General features: G+C 37.2%; 2 protein-coding genes and 1 long non-coding RNA gene across 4 annotated transcripts; 1 reads left to right on the top strand and 2 right to left on the bottom strand.

Moving 5' to 3' along the window:
- Positions 1–347: 347 nt before the first annotated feature.
- On the top strand, positions 348–4,824 carry LOC109010628 (ubiquinol oxidase 2, mitochondrial-like). 2 transcript variants are annotated; one of them, XR_001999227.2, is made up of 5 exons: positions 637–1,180; positions 1,706–1,834; positions 2,103–2,591; positions 2,738–2,885; positions 3,665–4,824. XR_001999227.2 is itself a non-coding variant. In XM_018991511.2 (4 exons), exons 1-4 carry the CDS (start codon positions 791–793, stop codon positions 2,795–2,797), a joined length of 1,068 nt encoding a protein of 355 aa, XP_018847056.1. In that variant the 5' UTR covers positions 348–790; the 3' UTR covers positions 2,798–3,102. The 2 variants fall into 2 exon arrangements, 1 of the variants encoding a protein (XP_018847056.1); XM_018991511.2 differs by lacking the exon at positions 3,665–4,824 and having other exon boundaries at positions 348–1,180; positions 2,738–3,102.
- Positions 4,602–5,771, bottom strand: LOC118349451. Its single transcript, XR_004802391.1, has 2 exons — positions 5,483–5,771; positions 4,602–5,354 (listed from the first exon to the last, which is right to left on the bottom strand). It is a non-coding gene; the product is annotated as an uncharacterized LOC118349451 (long non-coding RNA).
- A 451-nt stretch (positions 5,772–6,222) lies between these two features.
- LOC109014233 (LRR receptor-like serine/threonine-protein kinase FEI 1) lies at positions 6,223–16,837 on the bottom strand. The gene is made up of 14 exons (XM_018996611.2): positions 16,654–16,837; positions 15,668–15,895; positions 15,122–15,257; positions 14,099–14,170; positions 13,860–13,931; positions 10,525–10,596; positions 10,121–10,192; positions 9,943–10,014; positions 9,522–9,616; positions 8,979–9,146; positions 8,529–8,861; positions 7,403–7,648; positions 7,140–7,273; positions 6,223–6,926 (listed from the first exon to the last, which is right to left on the bottom strand). The coding sequence occupies exons 2-14, from the start codon at positions 15,762–15,764 to the stop codon at positions 6,708–6,710; spliced, it is 1,788 nt and encodes a 595-aa protein (XP_018852156.2). The 5' UTR covers positions 15,765–15,895; positions 16,654–16,837; the 3' UTR covers positions 6,223–6,707.
- Positions 16,838–17,138: the final 301 nt, after the last annotated feature.

Genomic DNA, 17,138 nt, shown 5'->3' with positions numbered 1-17,138 from the left:
CTCAACTCATCTCATCTCATCATTACAACTTTATCAAATTCTTACATGAAATATAATAAATAATTCAACTTTTTTTAATTTTAAAATAACTTTTTCAAATTTTTACATAAAATATAATAAATAATTTAACTTTTATTTTACTATTTATAAATCATCTCAATTCATTCCAACTCATCTCTAAATTTAAACCACTGCTAATTTACAGATTGACCATTCAAAATTAAGGAAAAGTGTCAACTAGGCTGAAACCATCCGTCTTGAGCATTGAGTTTGAGCAGTACGCAACATCTGTACCTCCACCCACCACAACAACTTATTACTTTGTCCCCAAGAAATTGCAAGTTCCCAACTAATTACCAATCAACCCTCACCACCCTTGCTCTCTACGGACAACGCAACATACAGTAAACGCGAGGACAATTGAGTCAAAAGAGGAGGGCTCCGGAGCAGAAGGGAACACGTCTCGACATTCTGAAGCGAACAGGTCATGGAGGAGCTCCCACCGCCTTGCTAACGAGATTAATTAATGTACTAATTAATGGAAAATGAGAGGCTAACCTGACATCCTAACCATGGTTAGGTTACGTATCTTTCTTTTCTTTTTCCTAAGCAGGTTACGTAATCTTTCAATAGCACTGCATGACCCCCTTAAATCTCCCCCCTAAACCCCTTGTTGCCCACGTTCATCGTGAACAAACAGCTGAAGACAGAAAGCTATAGTCAAAGCCAATATTTCTTCTACTTTTTCCTGTAAAAACTTTCCAAAAAGCTTGGGGTTCGATCGGCACAGATGGTGGCGATGATGATGCGTCAGGGTGGGACCCGGCTTTCCGGTTCCATGATGACCATGTTGGGAGCACGCCTCTTCTCTCATTCCGCTGCCGGTACTACTAGCACCGCCGGCCGTGGCTTCGCATCGGGTGGAAACTCGTCGCTGGTCGGTTTCTTGCGCGGGAGTATTCCGGCCAATGATGCTGGCGTGAATTGGATTGTGGGGGTGCGGAGCTGCAGCACGGTAGCGCAGCAGGAGGTGCAGAATAGTGGTGCGAGTCATGCTTCGAGTGCCGCTCAGGCAGCTGACAGTAATAAGGAAGAGAAGGAGATTGTGAGTTACTGGGGCGTGCCGCCGGTGAAGGTTGTGAACAAGGACGGCACCGTATGGAAGTGGGACTGCTTTAGGGTACCTACACATTCTTGTTCCTTTTTTTTTCAAGTTTTCTTCTGGAAAGAGTTTTGCGTCAAAATTTTCCCGAGTCACGACTTAATATTCTTGTGTTAAGAATTGCCGTTGAAATTAACTTGGCTTCGAATCTATATATATACATATATATATATATATAGGTTTTAACGGGTCCTTTTTAGCTGGAATGAAAAAAAAAAAAATTTCTTTCAGAATTGCATCAATAGAAATGTTTAAGAGTTCAAAAAATGCTTTATTTTTTATATTTTCTTCTGCACTGTGTGAATTTTGTGTAAAAAATAAATGTTTTTTTCCCTTCACGTAAGGGTGGTTTTATGAACGAGGATTCAGAACTGCAGGGTGGAAAAGGCCATGTTTGGTTGATATAGATTTTGAGAATATTTAAAAAAAAAAAATAGTTTTCTTAGATGCGATGTTTATTGGGTTTTGTGGAGGTGGATAGGAAAACTTGAATATATTTTTGTATTGATTCATGTGTGCGGGTTTGTGTATTGATGATGGAAGCCATGGGAGACTTACCAAGCGGACCTGTCGATTGATCTGAAGAAGCACCACGTGCCTTTAAACTTATTGGACAAATTGGCTTATTGGATGGTCAAAGCCCTCAGGATGCCCGCTGACCTGTTCTTTCAGGTATGCACACAATTTCCCATTTTTTCTCTTCTTTCCTTTTTGTTTATGGGTATTCTTCATGCTGCTAATATAATTGTCATCGTTTTAAGAATGATACTTCAAAGTCTGATCCTTGTTTTGGCGTTGAATAATTTAATTTGTAAGATTTAAATTTTATTCTCCAAATCAAATTGTGTCACGTGAATGGTGAATGGTGTGTGGTGTAAAAACTTTCAAATAAAATTATTAATAAAGTATATATCATCACTCATGTTTTTACATGTTACAGAGGCGATATGGATGCCGGGCAATGATGCTAGAAACTGTGGCAGCTGTTCCCGGCATGGTTGGAGGCATGCTGCTGCATTGCAAGTCACTGAGGCGATTCGAGCAGAGTGGTGGTTGGATCAAAGCACTGCTGGAAGAAGCCGAGAATGAACGCATGCACCTCATGACATTTATGGAGGTAACCAAGCCTAGGTGGTACGATCGTGCACTGGTGATTTCTGTTCAAGCTGTCTTCTTCAATGCTTACTTCTTAGGCTATATGATATCTCCCAAATTTGCTCACCGAGTGGTCGGTTACCTGGAAGAGGAGGCAATACACTCGTACACTGAGTTCCTCAACGAACTGGACAAAGGTAACATCAAGAACATGCCGGCTCCGGCCATTGCCATCGATTACTGGCAGCTTCCTCCCGACGCCACCTTACGTGATGTTGTTATGGTGGTAAGAGCAGATGAGGCACACCACCGCGATGTCAATCACTTCGCATCCGTAAGTACCCATTTGAGTGATGATCTTATTCCCTGTTTTATGTATTTTGAGAATTGTTAGCCAGTTAATTTAGGTTGATTTTTCCCACGTTGCCTATTGTACATGGCTTATGATCTTTTCTAATTTGCTGCAATATTGAACTGCAGGACGTGCATTTTCATGGACGCCAGTTGAAGGATGTTTCTGCTCCACTTGGATATCACTAATTATTCCTATAATTTTGGCTGCCTGGTGTACGTGAGAAAGTCACTCTCACAAGTTTTAATCTCTTGATTGAATAAGTTTGTTTTGAAGGTGATGACATTACCTGCTTATGCTCTTGTATCAATGTGATCTTACTAAAAATATACAGGACTATGTCAAAGTGTATGATACCTGCAATTTTATTAACTAAGTCCTTATGACTGAAGTACTATAGCAAAATCAATTACATTGTAATACTGGTAAACCTTATTTTGTCCAGTAGCAGTATACTTTTAACCTCTTTTGGAATGTTTTGGCCTTTTCTTCGAGCTCCTTGTGTTGCCAACGACTCGGCTGGTTGGTTTATTTTCCCATAAGCATGCTGAAACTGTTTGAGGATTAAAGCCACTCCAGATGACTGATTATATACCAATACTCTTTTATAGCAAAGGGAACCACTCCCAAGTATTTAGATATATATATATATATATTTTACAAGCAAAAAATAGTAAGAGGGGGCAACTACAGAGGTGCCTTTCCTGTCTGGGTGTGATAATAGTTTATTCTCTCATGGGAAGCAATTAGAATCTTTGAGAGAAGTCCTAGCCACAGTCATGGCATTAGTGCCCTCACCATAGAAGGATGAGATGCTGCAAGACACAAACACACACCTCCCATCTCTCAAAGTCCCACCTTCCGACTGACTGTATTTTATTGTAAATACTTGGTTTGTTACATCTCCATTTTGACCGAGGTTGAAGGGGTGATTTAAATTCTGGGTCTCCTGGCCACTTCTCAATTTCCCTCTTGCGCAAGTTTATATAATATGTTCCTGTCGATTTAAACGTTTTTTTTTTTAAACGTATATAACCGGAAACTCAATGATGCAGAAGGCAGCAAACGGTGGAACCCACTACCCAAGAAAAACAGTTGCTGCCCTTGAGAGTAATCCACCACCAAATCTTACAGGTTGCCGGTTAGAAAACTTGGTGTCAACAGACAGATGAAAGATGGAGGTATTATTGCCCTTTTTTGCAAATCCGGGGAAAGAAAATTTCAAGATCAGGAGGGATGGAACTCGGAAGCACTGGGATGAGCTGCGGATATGGACATCATTCACTTTAGTTGGACCAAAAAAGAGCTATTTTGATAGGAACAGCAGACTCGGCTTCCCTTTCTGTCAGCAATGGCCACCGAAGCATACATATTAGAATAATGTAGAAGCATTCGGATGCAAAACAAGAAGGTTATATGTGGTCGGACTATAGATTTAACTAACCTAGCCGCGCAGTCGAAGGAGGGAGCTCCCCCTGCCTCACAAAAATACCAAAAATAAATAAAGCTCAAGCCACACCAGGCATCCATACTCATCCAGTCATCCTATAACATGTCATAGCATTTAAACTATTTACAGAAGAATAGTTCCTATTCGGACCAAACGGGCTGGTCTTAGGGGATAAACACCCTCCAATCACAGCAAAACACCTAGACTATTTCATAAAAAGTAAAATACACATTTTTCCATCTAATTACACTTCTTGCCTTTCACTTTCCCTCATATTTCACTTTTCAGATTTCACTCGTCGTGCACATTTGCCTCTAATACCCGTGTAGTGAACTTCTCCTCCATCGCCGTGAGCCATCACTTTCCTCCATCGCCATTCGTTTCAGAGCTGTTGCCGCCGCCTAGCTCAGAGCCATAACTTTCCTCCATGCCGCCCCCCCGGACAATAATTTGCTTCATCACCATGAGCCATCCAAAAAGAGGATGGGGCTGCATGATCTCTCATGAGATCCTAGGAAGCCTGTGATTGGGAGAGTGGAAAGGAAACACAAAAACTGCAAGCTTCTCTCATTGCTTACATAGTTTGTTTTTTACAAGTATCTCGTTGCTTACACAACTATTTAGAATTTTAGAAAACCTACCACCCCATGGTACATGATAATTTCTAATCTATCATTGATTCAATTTGGTCAAAATCAAGGATATATTGTTCTTTTTTTTTTGCTTCGAAAACCCATGTATTCAGTTGACAAGATAGTTGTGGAATCAAAGCTCTCTGACAGTCAATTCATCGAGCAGTTCAAATGTAAATATCAACTTTCTTTCTTTGCAAATCAATTCTAGCACATGAGCCCACGAGTCAAGCTCTGGTTTAAAACCCATCTCCATCAATTCAACACAATCCTATAACTAGCTTTGTTTAGATAAACACCATCGAAGGGAAGTTTCTCAAGCATGTCAAGAGCCGTCTCAAAACTATCTTTTCTGCACAGCCCTCCAAGTATCACATTGAAGGTCATGATATCAACTTTGCATTCTTTTTTCTTTCATCTCTTTGAGCAACTTTGTAGCTTCATCGATTTTTCCAGCCCTACAGAAGCAATTAATTAAAGTCGAGTAGCTAATTGTATCCAGCTTCAGACGGAAGCTCTTCATCTCATCAAAAACTTCTTTGGCCTCTAGCAATTTTTTCTCCTTACAAAATCCATTCATCAAGGTTGAGTAATTGAATACATTAGGATTGCATCCATTTTTCCTCATAAATTCCATCATTGTCCTAGCACGATTAACTTTTCCTGCACGGTAGAACCCATTGATCAAAACATTGTAAGTTAGGGCATCAGGTAAGATCTGCTCCTTTGAGACCATTTCCTCGAACAGATCAATTGCTTCTTTGAGTCTTCCACTTTCACAAAGGCCATACCTACAAAATATGGGGGTCGCGAAATAGTCTGTCGATGGGGGTCGCAAAATTAGTCCGTCGATGGGGCTCCTCAAATCAGTTTGCCGCGGCTCGACATTCGCTGGGTAAGCTCAAGGTGGAAGACGAAGGGGGACGAATTGAAGGGTGGAAGACGAAAGAAACCAAACGAAGATGAGTGGGTCTGCTGTGAATGAAATGGCTCTGGTCAATTTCGAAGAAGAAGAGGATTTTACTTTTTGAGCTTTTGATTCTCTGTTGGGTGGGTGCAGGATAGGTAAATTGGATGCCTTTCGTGACGAATTATTTTTGGGGGCTGTTATGTTGGGGTGAACAGACTGACCGGCTTGAAGGTTAACTCTTTACAGAAATACTAATTTTAATTATATGACATCCTACGAGAAAATAAAAATATCGTGTCTATATTTCGAGAGTATTTAATAGTTACTCTATATTATGCTAGACTTTTTTGTGTAGTTCAACTCTAACATTGAAGACTATGCCCTAACAAGACACCCAAGGGAAGAAAATCTGTGTTAACAGAAGTTAACCTAGGTGCTCAAATTTATTAAGCACAGGAAATTTTCCAGAATGGAAGAAAAATTAATTTTACCGGGAAGAAACATACCATAAGAAGAGAATGCAAAGACATACTCTCCGAATGCAAAGGGGAAGAAAATCAAGTACAAGAATGCAAGAAGGGGATAAAAAACCAGGTTACTTAGCAACTGCATAAAGACAAGTTGAATAGATCAGAGAACTGAGTATTATATCCGAAACATGTTTAACAAAAATTGCGTAAATAAGAATCATTTGCAAAGTAAAAACAATTTTAATCTATACAAATGTCATTTACACTTAATTTAGAATAACAAATGGTAAGGTTACAAAATAGAAAAGGGGAAAAGAGGGCTTGGGGGGGGTGGCGGTGGCGGTGGGAATAGATAAATCATGATGAAATCCATTCTAATGAAGAAAAGTCTAAGAACGCAATTATGCAAAACCAGGACAGTGTAAGAACTAAGAAGCCCAATGCACCCTGATTTCCATTGATGACTAAAAATATGCTCAGACAGAGGTCAAACAGAACACAAACGCTGCAGCATACCTTCTAATCATCAAAATCTGCACAAATAATGGACTAATATAATGGCCAAATGAAGCTTTGCAGATTTTACGCCCTTTCAACTGCTGGTCTACTTCTGACCTCTATATTTGCACAAGAATTTCATTCAGGGTTAGAATCGTAGAAGTCACTTGGGCATGGGGTCATGACCTCTGATTCAAGCAACTGGACCACCCTGTGCATTGTGGGTCTATCCTCTGGACTAGAAGAAACACACTGGATGGCGATTGAAAGCAATGCATCAAGGCTTTCTGTCTGCATCCCCTCACAATGTGGGTCAACAATCTCTCTTTGCCTATTCTCTGAGACCAGAAAATTCAACTGCATAAAGGAAAATGGCGGGTTAGCAGAGCTGCTTGACAAGAAGAATAGCGCAATTGCCCAAGATTGTGGCGAATATAGAAAGGGGTATTCACTGATACAGACTTGGCCAATAAAAAATAAATCCATTTTTTTATAAATCCACGAATCGAAAGATAGAAGTCACTCCATTAGTTCCAAGATGATTTTTGCAGAATTAGTGTAGAGACATACCCAGCCAACAATGTTCAGACCCTTTTCAATAAATGATGCATCCGTTGGTCGCTTTCCACTCAACACTTCAAGCACCAGGACCCCAAAACTATAGACATCAGTCTTTTCTTTTGCCCTACCACTTTGCATATATTCTGCCAGTAGAGATATACGGAATTATAGACAGATCACTGTGCAATTTGTAAGTGAAAACAACATATGATTCATATTACGTCTTTAAAAAGGACAACAGGCCAGCATTTGCATGCCATGCATTTGCATACCTGGAGCCAGATAACCAAATGTTCCAGCAACTATAGTTGTTATATGGGACTCTTCATCCTCCAATAGTTTGGCAAGTCCAAAATCAGATACTCGAGCCTCAAGATTGCCATCAAGCAAAATATTGCTTGACTTTATATCTCGATGTATAATCCTGGGTGAACAATCATGGTGCAAGTATGCTAGGCCTTTCGCCGCTCCCAAAATGATATTCAATCGTGCATCCCAGTCAAGCTGCTCAGATCTTTCTGTATAATGCATTCCGATACATTATTATTTTGCAGGCTAAGGGGTTTACTTTTATGTAATAAAAAAATAAATAATGCAGCAATAATATATTGAAAAAAAAAAAACTGATGAATGAGAATAATGTGGCTTGAACTAGATTTGACAGAAAACAAGAAGATCTTTTTTTGGCTATCCTGAAATAATAGGTATGCATGATGTCTATTGATAAGTTGCACATAAACCTGTACAACGTCCTACACAAATATGCACATCAATTGAATTCACATCTACAAAAAGCAACTTGTGTGGATATAATCAGCAAATTTATCTGCATTGATACCATAACTTCAAGATTACCTTTTCACTTTTAAATTGGGTTGAACATTAATCACAGTCAACATATGATTATGATTTCGTCCATTACAAGAAGCAGCATTTTTTTTATTGGTCCATTACAAGAAGCAACATGAAGAACGCTTGGCAACATAAGTAAATCAAGCAACAATGTAATACAAAGATCATGTCCCGAATGGACTTTATCTCATTTCCTTCAGATGCCTCATAAATTACAGGCATGTTACATTCCACCATAAGTCAAATCACTTAATATTTAAAGTCGAATGACATCTATGTAGTTTACTATTTGTTCAAGGAGGAAATGTAAATTGGGCGTGATAATATCCCCACTGTTGGGACAATTCAACAACTTTATGATACATGTTTACCAATTAAATTTTGAAGTTGCAGAAATAAAGAAGATACATAATAATACTTATTGGTACTGGGCATGCTTTCTGTATTTGTACTAGGCTAAGCCTATTTGTTGATTAATAATACTTACTTATCAAAAAAAAAAAAGAAGAAGAAGATACATAATAGGAAAAAAAAAAAAACGTGTACCATGAAGAGCTTCATCAAGGCTACCACCAGGAAGGAAATCATAAATCAACAATTTTGATGTAGGAGAATTGCAATAACCTCGCAAATTCACAAGGTACCGGTGTTTTATACTGCCAAGAATTTCTAGCTCTCTCTCGAAAAAACGATCAAAGCCATCATTCATTTTTACAATTCTTTTCAATGCAAATATATTGCCATCATCCATTGCAAGCTTGTAAACTGTTCCAAAGCCCCCACAACCTATGATGTGCTCCTCATTCAAAGTCTCCAATTTCTTTATGATGTCTTTTGAAGAGTATGGCAAGTCTCCATGAAACATTACTATTGATGCACCTGAAAAATAAAAACTTGGTAAATAGTGTTGAATTCTACAAACTCTTGTAGGCATGGGTGCAAATGAAACAAACAGCTCAAAAGATATTTAATAGCACATTAGCCAAGAAAAAGTACCTCCACTGACATCCATTGCAAGACATTTTCCGTCATTTTTACCAAACTTCTTGTACAGAAAGCAACCCCAGAAGCACATAAGTGCAACAAGGAGTAGTGCACCCACTGTTGCAGATGCACTAATAAGCAGCCGCCCAGAATACTTCTTTCTTGCACCCTGACTTTGTGCTACAAAAGGGAAATTCTAATAGCTTAAGCCATCAAAATTATACAGTTTTGAATATAATGATGTCAAAAATATAAATATTGACATAAAACTACTTTTCCATCAGGACTTCACCAATTCTGTACATCAGTAAGACAACCACACAAACAGTATGGTTTCAATGTCTAATAAGGTTTTTTTTATTGGCACCGGATGTCCAGGAACAGTGTCCCGACTGATCCCGGGGGTGCACATGCTCTCGGCAAAGAGTTTCCCGCAAGTGGTTTCAATGTGTACTAAGTGGAAGTCGAATGCTCCATGATCAAGAAATCCATTGTATCCAGCTTCCAGGGAAACACAAAATACAAAAAATCATGTTCCTATGCATAATAATGTACCTGAAGTTGAAGAATGAGAATTTGTTCCGGGCCCTCCATCATCTTTGCAAGTCACATTGACTTGCTTACCACACAAACCACGATTTCCAACAAAGCTGCGAGGTAATTTTAAAAATGAACCGTATAAGCACCCTAACAATCTTAATACATCTGGTCAATGACTATGGCACATTACAGATCAAACAGAAAGTTAATTTCATGACTAGAGTAGCAATGAAATCTGTTGCCCTCCCTTTTTTAGTCTGTAATGTTCATTCATAACACTTGTCTTTTCCAGCAAAGAAAACAATTAGAGCAAAATAAACAATAGAATATAGGACTTCATGCAATTTCTCCTGAATTATAAGCCAGAGAGCTGCTTGATGATATAATAAAAATAAATAAACACTGTAAATATATGAGATCAGGAAGTAATACTCACGAGCTTTCTGTAAAGTTGATTAGCACACCATCCAAGGGTATCGATCCAATTAGAAAATTAGTTGACACATTGCTTCAGAATTTCCAACCACATCACAGAAATAATTATTAGCTCCAATATAGCAAATTTCGAGGAAAACCCATTATGAATCACTAGTATGAACAAAGGAGCCACTCACAAATAGATAAGCTTATCCAACTTCCCAAGTAACCGAGGGATATATCCACTCAGAGAGTTGCTTGAAATATCCCTGTAACATTGGAAGACAACTGAAATTCACTCGTAAAACACAAATTTAATCTTGGGATTAACACTTACTGCAGCTAAGTTCAACTACAAGTTTCATATTGTTTTCTTAATAGTGGAAACCATTTTTAGAATTGTAATATAAGAATAATTTAGACAAGCAATTAAACAAAAGTACACAATTAATAATATTCTATACTTTCCATCCAATACACACTATGTCCTTGGTCTTCACCCCTTTCCGCTCTCAATGAAATTTGAATTACTTGTTAAAAAAATATTCTATACTTAGCAACTGTTAAAATAAAAGCAATAGTCAACATAAAAATAACTCACAAAGTTTCAAGCTCTGGAAGCTCTCCCAATTCACTGGGAATGGATCCACTCAAGTAATTACCCTGCAAGTATCTGTAGAGGACATATCAGCATTTTCTCTCAATAAGAAACAAATAGGACTACCTAGTTATCAAATAATAGATGTTCATGTAACCACTTGAGATGTAATGAGGTCACCAGCTTGATACAACTAGGGGGCTCAAATTTACACAGCACCCGACTTGACCCAGAATCTGCCCCCCAACTGGGGCCGACAAACATCAGAATTTTGAAACATTGGCTCAGCTGGCAGAAGCTGCAACTGAATTCTGACTCTCATCAGGTCAGCGGTGGAACAGTGTTCTCAGAATTCTGACCTTTGACGCGAGTATATTATGAGCTTTTAAAATATAATATGCAAACCGATGCCACTTAATGGGTTTTCAAAAATATATACAGTTATTGAATTGATGCCATTTGATGATAATAAAAAAAGGGCCCAAAAAATCTTTAAGGCCAAAATTGATAAGAGGGCTTGTTTGGAGCATCAGATGAAACACAAAATTCCCATTTGATCTTATTTCATCTCGTCCAATCTTCTTCTCAAACATAATTCAAATACAAAATTTTCAAACTAATTATTACAACTTTTTCAAACTAATCATTACAACTTTTTCAAACTTTCAAATAAAAAATAAAAAGCAATTCCAACATTTTCAAATCCCCAAACAAAAATAATATTGTAAAACTATATTCTTACAATATTTTAACTTTATAATATTTTTTATCCAACTTTTTCTCTCTCATTTCCCAAAACCCAACAATACTTAACCCAAACTATTTCACTACTATTCAGAAACTATCTTCCTACTATTCACAAAATTTTCAACTCATCTCACTCTCCAAACTTACCCGGGCATACTTGGGTAATGAGATGAGATGAGAATTCTGTAAATGGTAGTGAAATAGTTTGAGTTAAAATGTTTTATTAGGTTTTAGAAAATGAGAGAAAAAATTGAATAAACATATTATAAAATTAAAATATTATTTGAATATATTTTTTTATTTTTTTATTTTTTATGTTGGGGAACCTCTCCAAGACAGGGCCCTCCAGATCCACCCCTACAGAATAAATCCCGATCTCGTGCACTACACCCTCAGAAGTTTCCCTACATGGAACTGGTTAAATCTCTGACTTTTTACCAGGGGGTGTGGCTCCAAATGATTGTTTGCACCCATGAGGTGTTGAACCTTGAACCTTAAAAGGAGTGATACCCCAAGACCAAAGCCTTCACCACTTGGGTGTTTTAAAATTTGAAAAAGTTGTATTGTTTTTTTGTATTTTGTTTGGAAATTTGAAAAAATTTTAATGATTAGGTAATTATTAGATGAAAAAGTTGATGATTTTTTTCACTTATCAAAAAAAAGTTGACGATTAGAAATTGAAAAGTGGTTTGTGTTTGAGTGCTGTTTGGGAAGGAAATTATGAAAAGTTTTGAGGGAATCCCATCTCATCTAAGTGTCCGAACATGGCCCAAGTCAAATTGGGCTTAAAAAGATTAACAAAAGAACTGAAACCCTTGTTTGGGCTGACCTAGCCCGTTCTTGCCAAACTTCCAACCACTGGATCAGAAGTTGAGTTGGCTCTATATAAATAGCTGAAAGCAAACAACTTCGGGTTAGGCAGATCTATAAAATAGTAGGTCCTCTTGTTCTGAGGGAGGATTGATCAGACAAGGTTCTCTCAATGGTGTCCTTGCGGCTTGAGGACATGAAGGTCCCAGGCAGAATACTTCATTATCATTAGTAAATATACAAGACTAGGTAGACCAATTAATCATCAAGTCACTTTACTAGCCAAGACTAACAAGCTACAAATTAATTTTTTTGTTATAATTAATAAGAGATTTTATTACCAAGAATAGGCATAGCCCAAGTACACAGGCAGTATACAAGAGGAAATACCTACATAAACTCAAGAAACTGAAAAAAAAAAACTAAAGCAAATAGAGAAAATCATCTCCATTCAATACAAGAGCCTTAGCCCACAAACTCAAAGTATTAAAGAAAAACTCCCTAAGTTCTCCCATCCAGTGTGCTTTGTCTTCAAAACACCTCTCATTCCTCTCCAACCATAAGCACCACATCAAACTACAAATTATAATAATTAGAACATCTGTGCATATGCTAAGGATGTTAGAGGTAATTCAAGGACAGACCAAAACCCTTCGACACTCATTATACTTTTTAATCAGTCCCTTAGCTACTTAACTTGGACCTTAAATTTTCAAAAGTGAAAAAAAAAAACATATTTTCTTTATTCATAAACAAAGTTTATACTGATAGAATAAAGAGACCTAAGGGGATGGACAATAATCCCCCCTTCAAAAGAAATAGCTTATACATATTTCAAATACACGTATCGGCAAAAATGTCCGATAGAAATTCTAGCTCCTCCATTGGCAAGGAAATTTTCCTCACATGCATCAGATTTAATTGAAACTACCTATAAGTTTTTTTGTATTGGTAAACAAGATTTTATTGATCATAAGAATATGCAAGAGCCCAAGCATACAGGACATACACAAGAGCAACACCTAAGTGTGCTAGTTTAGTGATACATATAAGTTAATTAATGAGTAATGCTAGGTACAAGTCCCAAATGTACAAGCTTTGTATAAGCCTTTTGTAAAAATGTGGACCCCATCAAGAAAAATTGAATTTTCACACTTTTCCACGGTGGTATCCACTTTTTTATAAAAGGCTTGCGCGAGGCTTGTGCATTTGGGGCTTGTATATATCATTTCTCTTAATTAATACATATTTCCCTTTCACTTTCAAGGAGGGAACCACTAGGTCCACTACTATTCCCTCTTCTTGATTGGCATGGCACTCATAGGTCTTGTTTGTTTTTGCAGATGAGATGAGTTAAGATTAAAGTTAAAAGTTAAACAAAATATTGTTAAAATATATTTTTTTTAATATTATTTTTGTTTTGGGATTGTTGAATTATTTATTTTATTTTGTGTGGGAGTTTGGGAAAGTTGTAATGATTAGATGAGAGGAGTTGTGAAAACAAACAAGGCCATAGACTCAGTCCTAGGCATCCAAAAGACTGCTTTTCTACATTCATGCTATAGATGTAGCACATCAATGATGCATTAACAGCACATAGACAAGCAATTCTAAAACTAGAAGCATGGTGGTATATACATACATTGAGATAAAATATCTTCAGTTCATGAATTAAACAACTAAACAAAATTGATTCTCTAACAGGCAGGGGAGGAAAAGGGAAGATATTAGTTTATAAACATAAGCAGATATTAGTAGAGAGAAATATTGATGGTACTTACATTCGCTGTAATTGTGAGCAATTTCCCAACTCTGAAGGAATTGCCCCATAGAAGTTGTTGTTATGTAGAGCTCTACAACATGATATCATAATAGTATCAGCAGCTGTATTCACACATTTTCATGCAGCAAACATGCATAATAGCCTAAAAAAATAAAAAAAGATCTGACAATTATTTGTGACAAGTACTAAAAATATCATTAAAAAGCAGAAAAGGTGAGGTCTGACAAAAAAACATACAAAATCTTCAATTGATCAAGCTTCCCAAGATCAGGAGATAGAGATCCACTCAATTTGTGATAAGGAATACTCCTGGAAGATAATTAAGAATTAAAAAATTAGTATCATTATTTCAAAGACAATACATCTCATATGCAGTTTCTAAACTATCTCCTAGAAGGTATCCATGTCCACATCTTACTGATAAAAAAGAAAAAAGGTATATGTGGCAAAAATAAAGTATCCATGTTCACATCTTCCATCTCATGCATCATAATTTATCATGCATTACATGATCCACTAAAATTCTTACAGAAGTAAAAGCAGAAAGGAAAGGTATCCAAAAGAGGTTTAAGAATATCAGCTCCCTAAAAAAAGTTTCTTCATTTATAGGAATCATGTAGTACCCCATGCCTTGCCTTAAAAACCTTGAAGATGATGACCAATTGGAAAGTCAATCTTAAACGTTATTGACATCCGATGTTTAAATGAATTAACCACACCATCCTTGGATGACTTGGCATGAAGGAAATACATTTGAATGACATCCAAGGTTTGACATGGAAAAGGACAAGCTTGGATCACTTTGGATGAAGTCACTCTCAAAATAAGATTCAAGGATTTATGATACATAACAAAGCTATGGGAAAAATTTGTTCCTTTTTTGGCCTTGATAACAGAGAAAATACAAAACATGGTCAAGGAAGAGTTTACTAGAAAGCACATTAAAACTGCAAGCACCTCCTCCAATGCTCATTAGCTGCTTCTCATGATTATCAAGAGCAAAATGTAAAGAAGTTTGGTATGTAGATAGTAGACATTTTTTTATAAGCAAGAATGTTTGTATTTAGTAGACATGCACTTCAAAGTAATTGCTTTGATCAAAAAGACAAAAGAGATAGGTTAAGCAATGCTTTAAGGGCACATACTTTGGACATACAAGAAACAAAGAAACAATCACTGATTATGTGTTAAAAAGGAGGAGGAAAATGAAAATAAAATAAAAGATAGAATACAGATTTGGAAATTATTATGAAAACTCACAAGTATATTACTCTCTTTGTTTTTGGATCACATTTCACACCCTTCCAATTGCATGGGTCCGGATCTTCAGGTCTCCAATGAAGAAGAACTCCATCTGAACTAACCACTGCTGTTCTGAAACTTAGAAGTGCCTGACCTACAAATCACAAAGCAGACGTAGATGACACAAACAAGGTGAATAAATCCACCTAGAAGTCAACTAATGCTTGAACTCGTGAAGTCTATAACTGCATTATCATGTGTGTGCATGACACTTGCATTGTGAGAGCAAATACTACGACTGAGCTCTAATTCAAAATAACTTCTACATGAGGCTAGTCAAATAGTTGCTTCCACCAAACTCGACAAGTGGCACAATAAAAAACAAGAAGTAATCTAGAGTAAACCATTTCCAGTATAAGCACCAAGACTCTGACTAAATGAAGATGAAAATTGCAATAATTAAATCATCATTACTTTGCGACTTTGAGATGTGAAGAATTAACTCGGAAGTTATAAAATGGAAAAAGAAAGAAAAAAAAAATTACAAATACACAAACCCCATACCATCAGGACTGATGGCTCTAATTTTGTTCGTTACGGTAATAGTCAGTAGAACACAAAGAAGCCACAGCCCTCGCCATTCCATCAGACAGAAGCCCATAGTGGCACTGATCAAGCATAATATAGCTATTACAAAACATCTAACGCACCAAACTCTAGAATGCCTGCCGTGAACATATAGTTCTCTTGGTGATGATATATCTAGAAGTCGCAAAAGAAAGAAAGCTGCACCTGGAAGAAAAGAAAAGGGACCGTTAGCTACAATAGCAACAATGAAACCTATTCGGGAAGATAAGCAGAATAATACTGAAAACAATATTGCCGATTCATATCAATCATCCGCACCCCCTACCATTCCAGGCCAATTCATATGATAGTACAAAGAGATCTGTAGTGAATGCCATTCTAGATTTTTTTTTTTTATATATATATATAGGTAAAATTGAAAACTAAAAAGAAGTAGATTTTTAACACAGCATTTTCACATAAAAAATACCAATGCAACAAATACTTCTTCCGAATGATAGGGACACTATAGCCACCAATACAATTATCCATACTCCCCACTTCTTACAGCCTTCTAAACACAAGTAAGACTTACGAATTTCACAATTTTAGGGAAAAAAGCCTAAAATCAAACTACCCAACGTTCCAAATAACAGCCACAACAGAAATTAAATATTAAAAATCATGTAGTAACTGATCAATTTAGCCTAAGAGTAATTAAGCTCTAATGCGCACAACTCCAACTTCCATCAGGGCTGGAGATACTCTAGCGAAAAAAAGAAGAAGAGGAAAATCTAGCAATTCAAAAGGAAAAAAAAAAAGGAGCATTGCATTTCCTCAGTCAAAACACTGACGTCAAACCCAGCTTTACAACTTCAAAAATCAAAATCAAAATAAAGAATTGGCGACTAGTGTAAATGGGGTGAAATCTTGAGCTGGAGTTGAGCTAAAATGTTACATAAAATTGCAGGATCAGAACGCACCGGTGGATTCGATCTGAGATGCAGAGAGAGAGAGGGGGGGGGGGGGGGGGGGGGGAGATGCAGGTTGAACTGTAAAAAGGAGATAAGAACGAAACCGCCCCCTCTCACTCCTCAGTGTGAAGAAGTATCTGAGGTTTGAGTGATTCCGAAGAGAGAAACAGTGAGCGCGTCTGTGCGAGGGTGTGGGGAATAGATGCTTGGTTACATAAAAGGCTTTCGGGGGGGGCAATCAGCACCACCAATTAGATCCACGGGTTCGCACGTACGAATAGAGACCTTGCGTACGTGCGACCGACGCCCCTCTCTTTCTAGAACGAAACTCTGCCAGCCTGCCCAGTGCCCGCTCCGCCTCCAACTCCAAGCCCACCTTTTTTTTTTTTTTTGGGTAGTGATTGACTGATAGGGTTACTATCCTATTTTTAGACATCTATTATCCAATTCTATTATTAGCCATTTACTATTTAAATATATTTTAAATTTTTTTT

Source organism: Juglans regia, chromosome 9 (assembly GCF_001411555.2).
Source record: "Juglans regia cultivar Chandler chromosome 9, Walnut 2.0, whole genome shotgun sequence".
NCBI classification, from domain to species: domain Eukaryota; kingdom Viridiplantae; phylum Streptophyta; class Magnoliopsida; order Fagales; family Juglandaceae; genus Juglans; species Juglans regia.
Note: the sequence above shows the minus strand (reverse complement) of the source record. Positions and strands in the feature narration are given on the sequence as shown.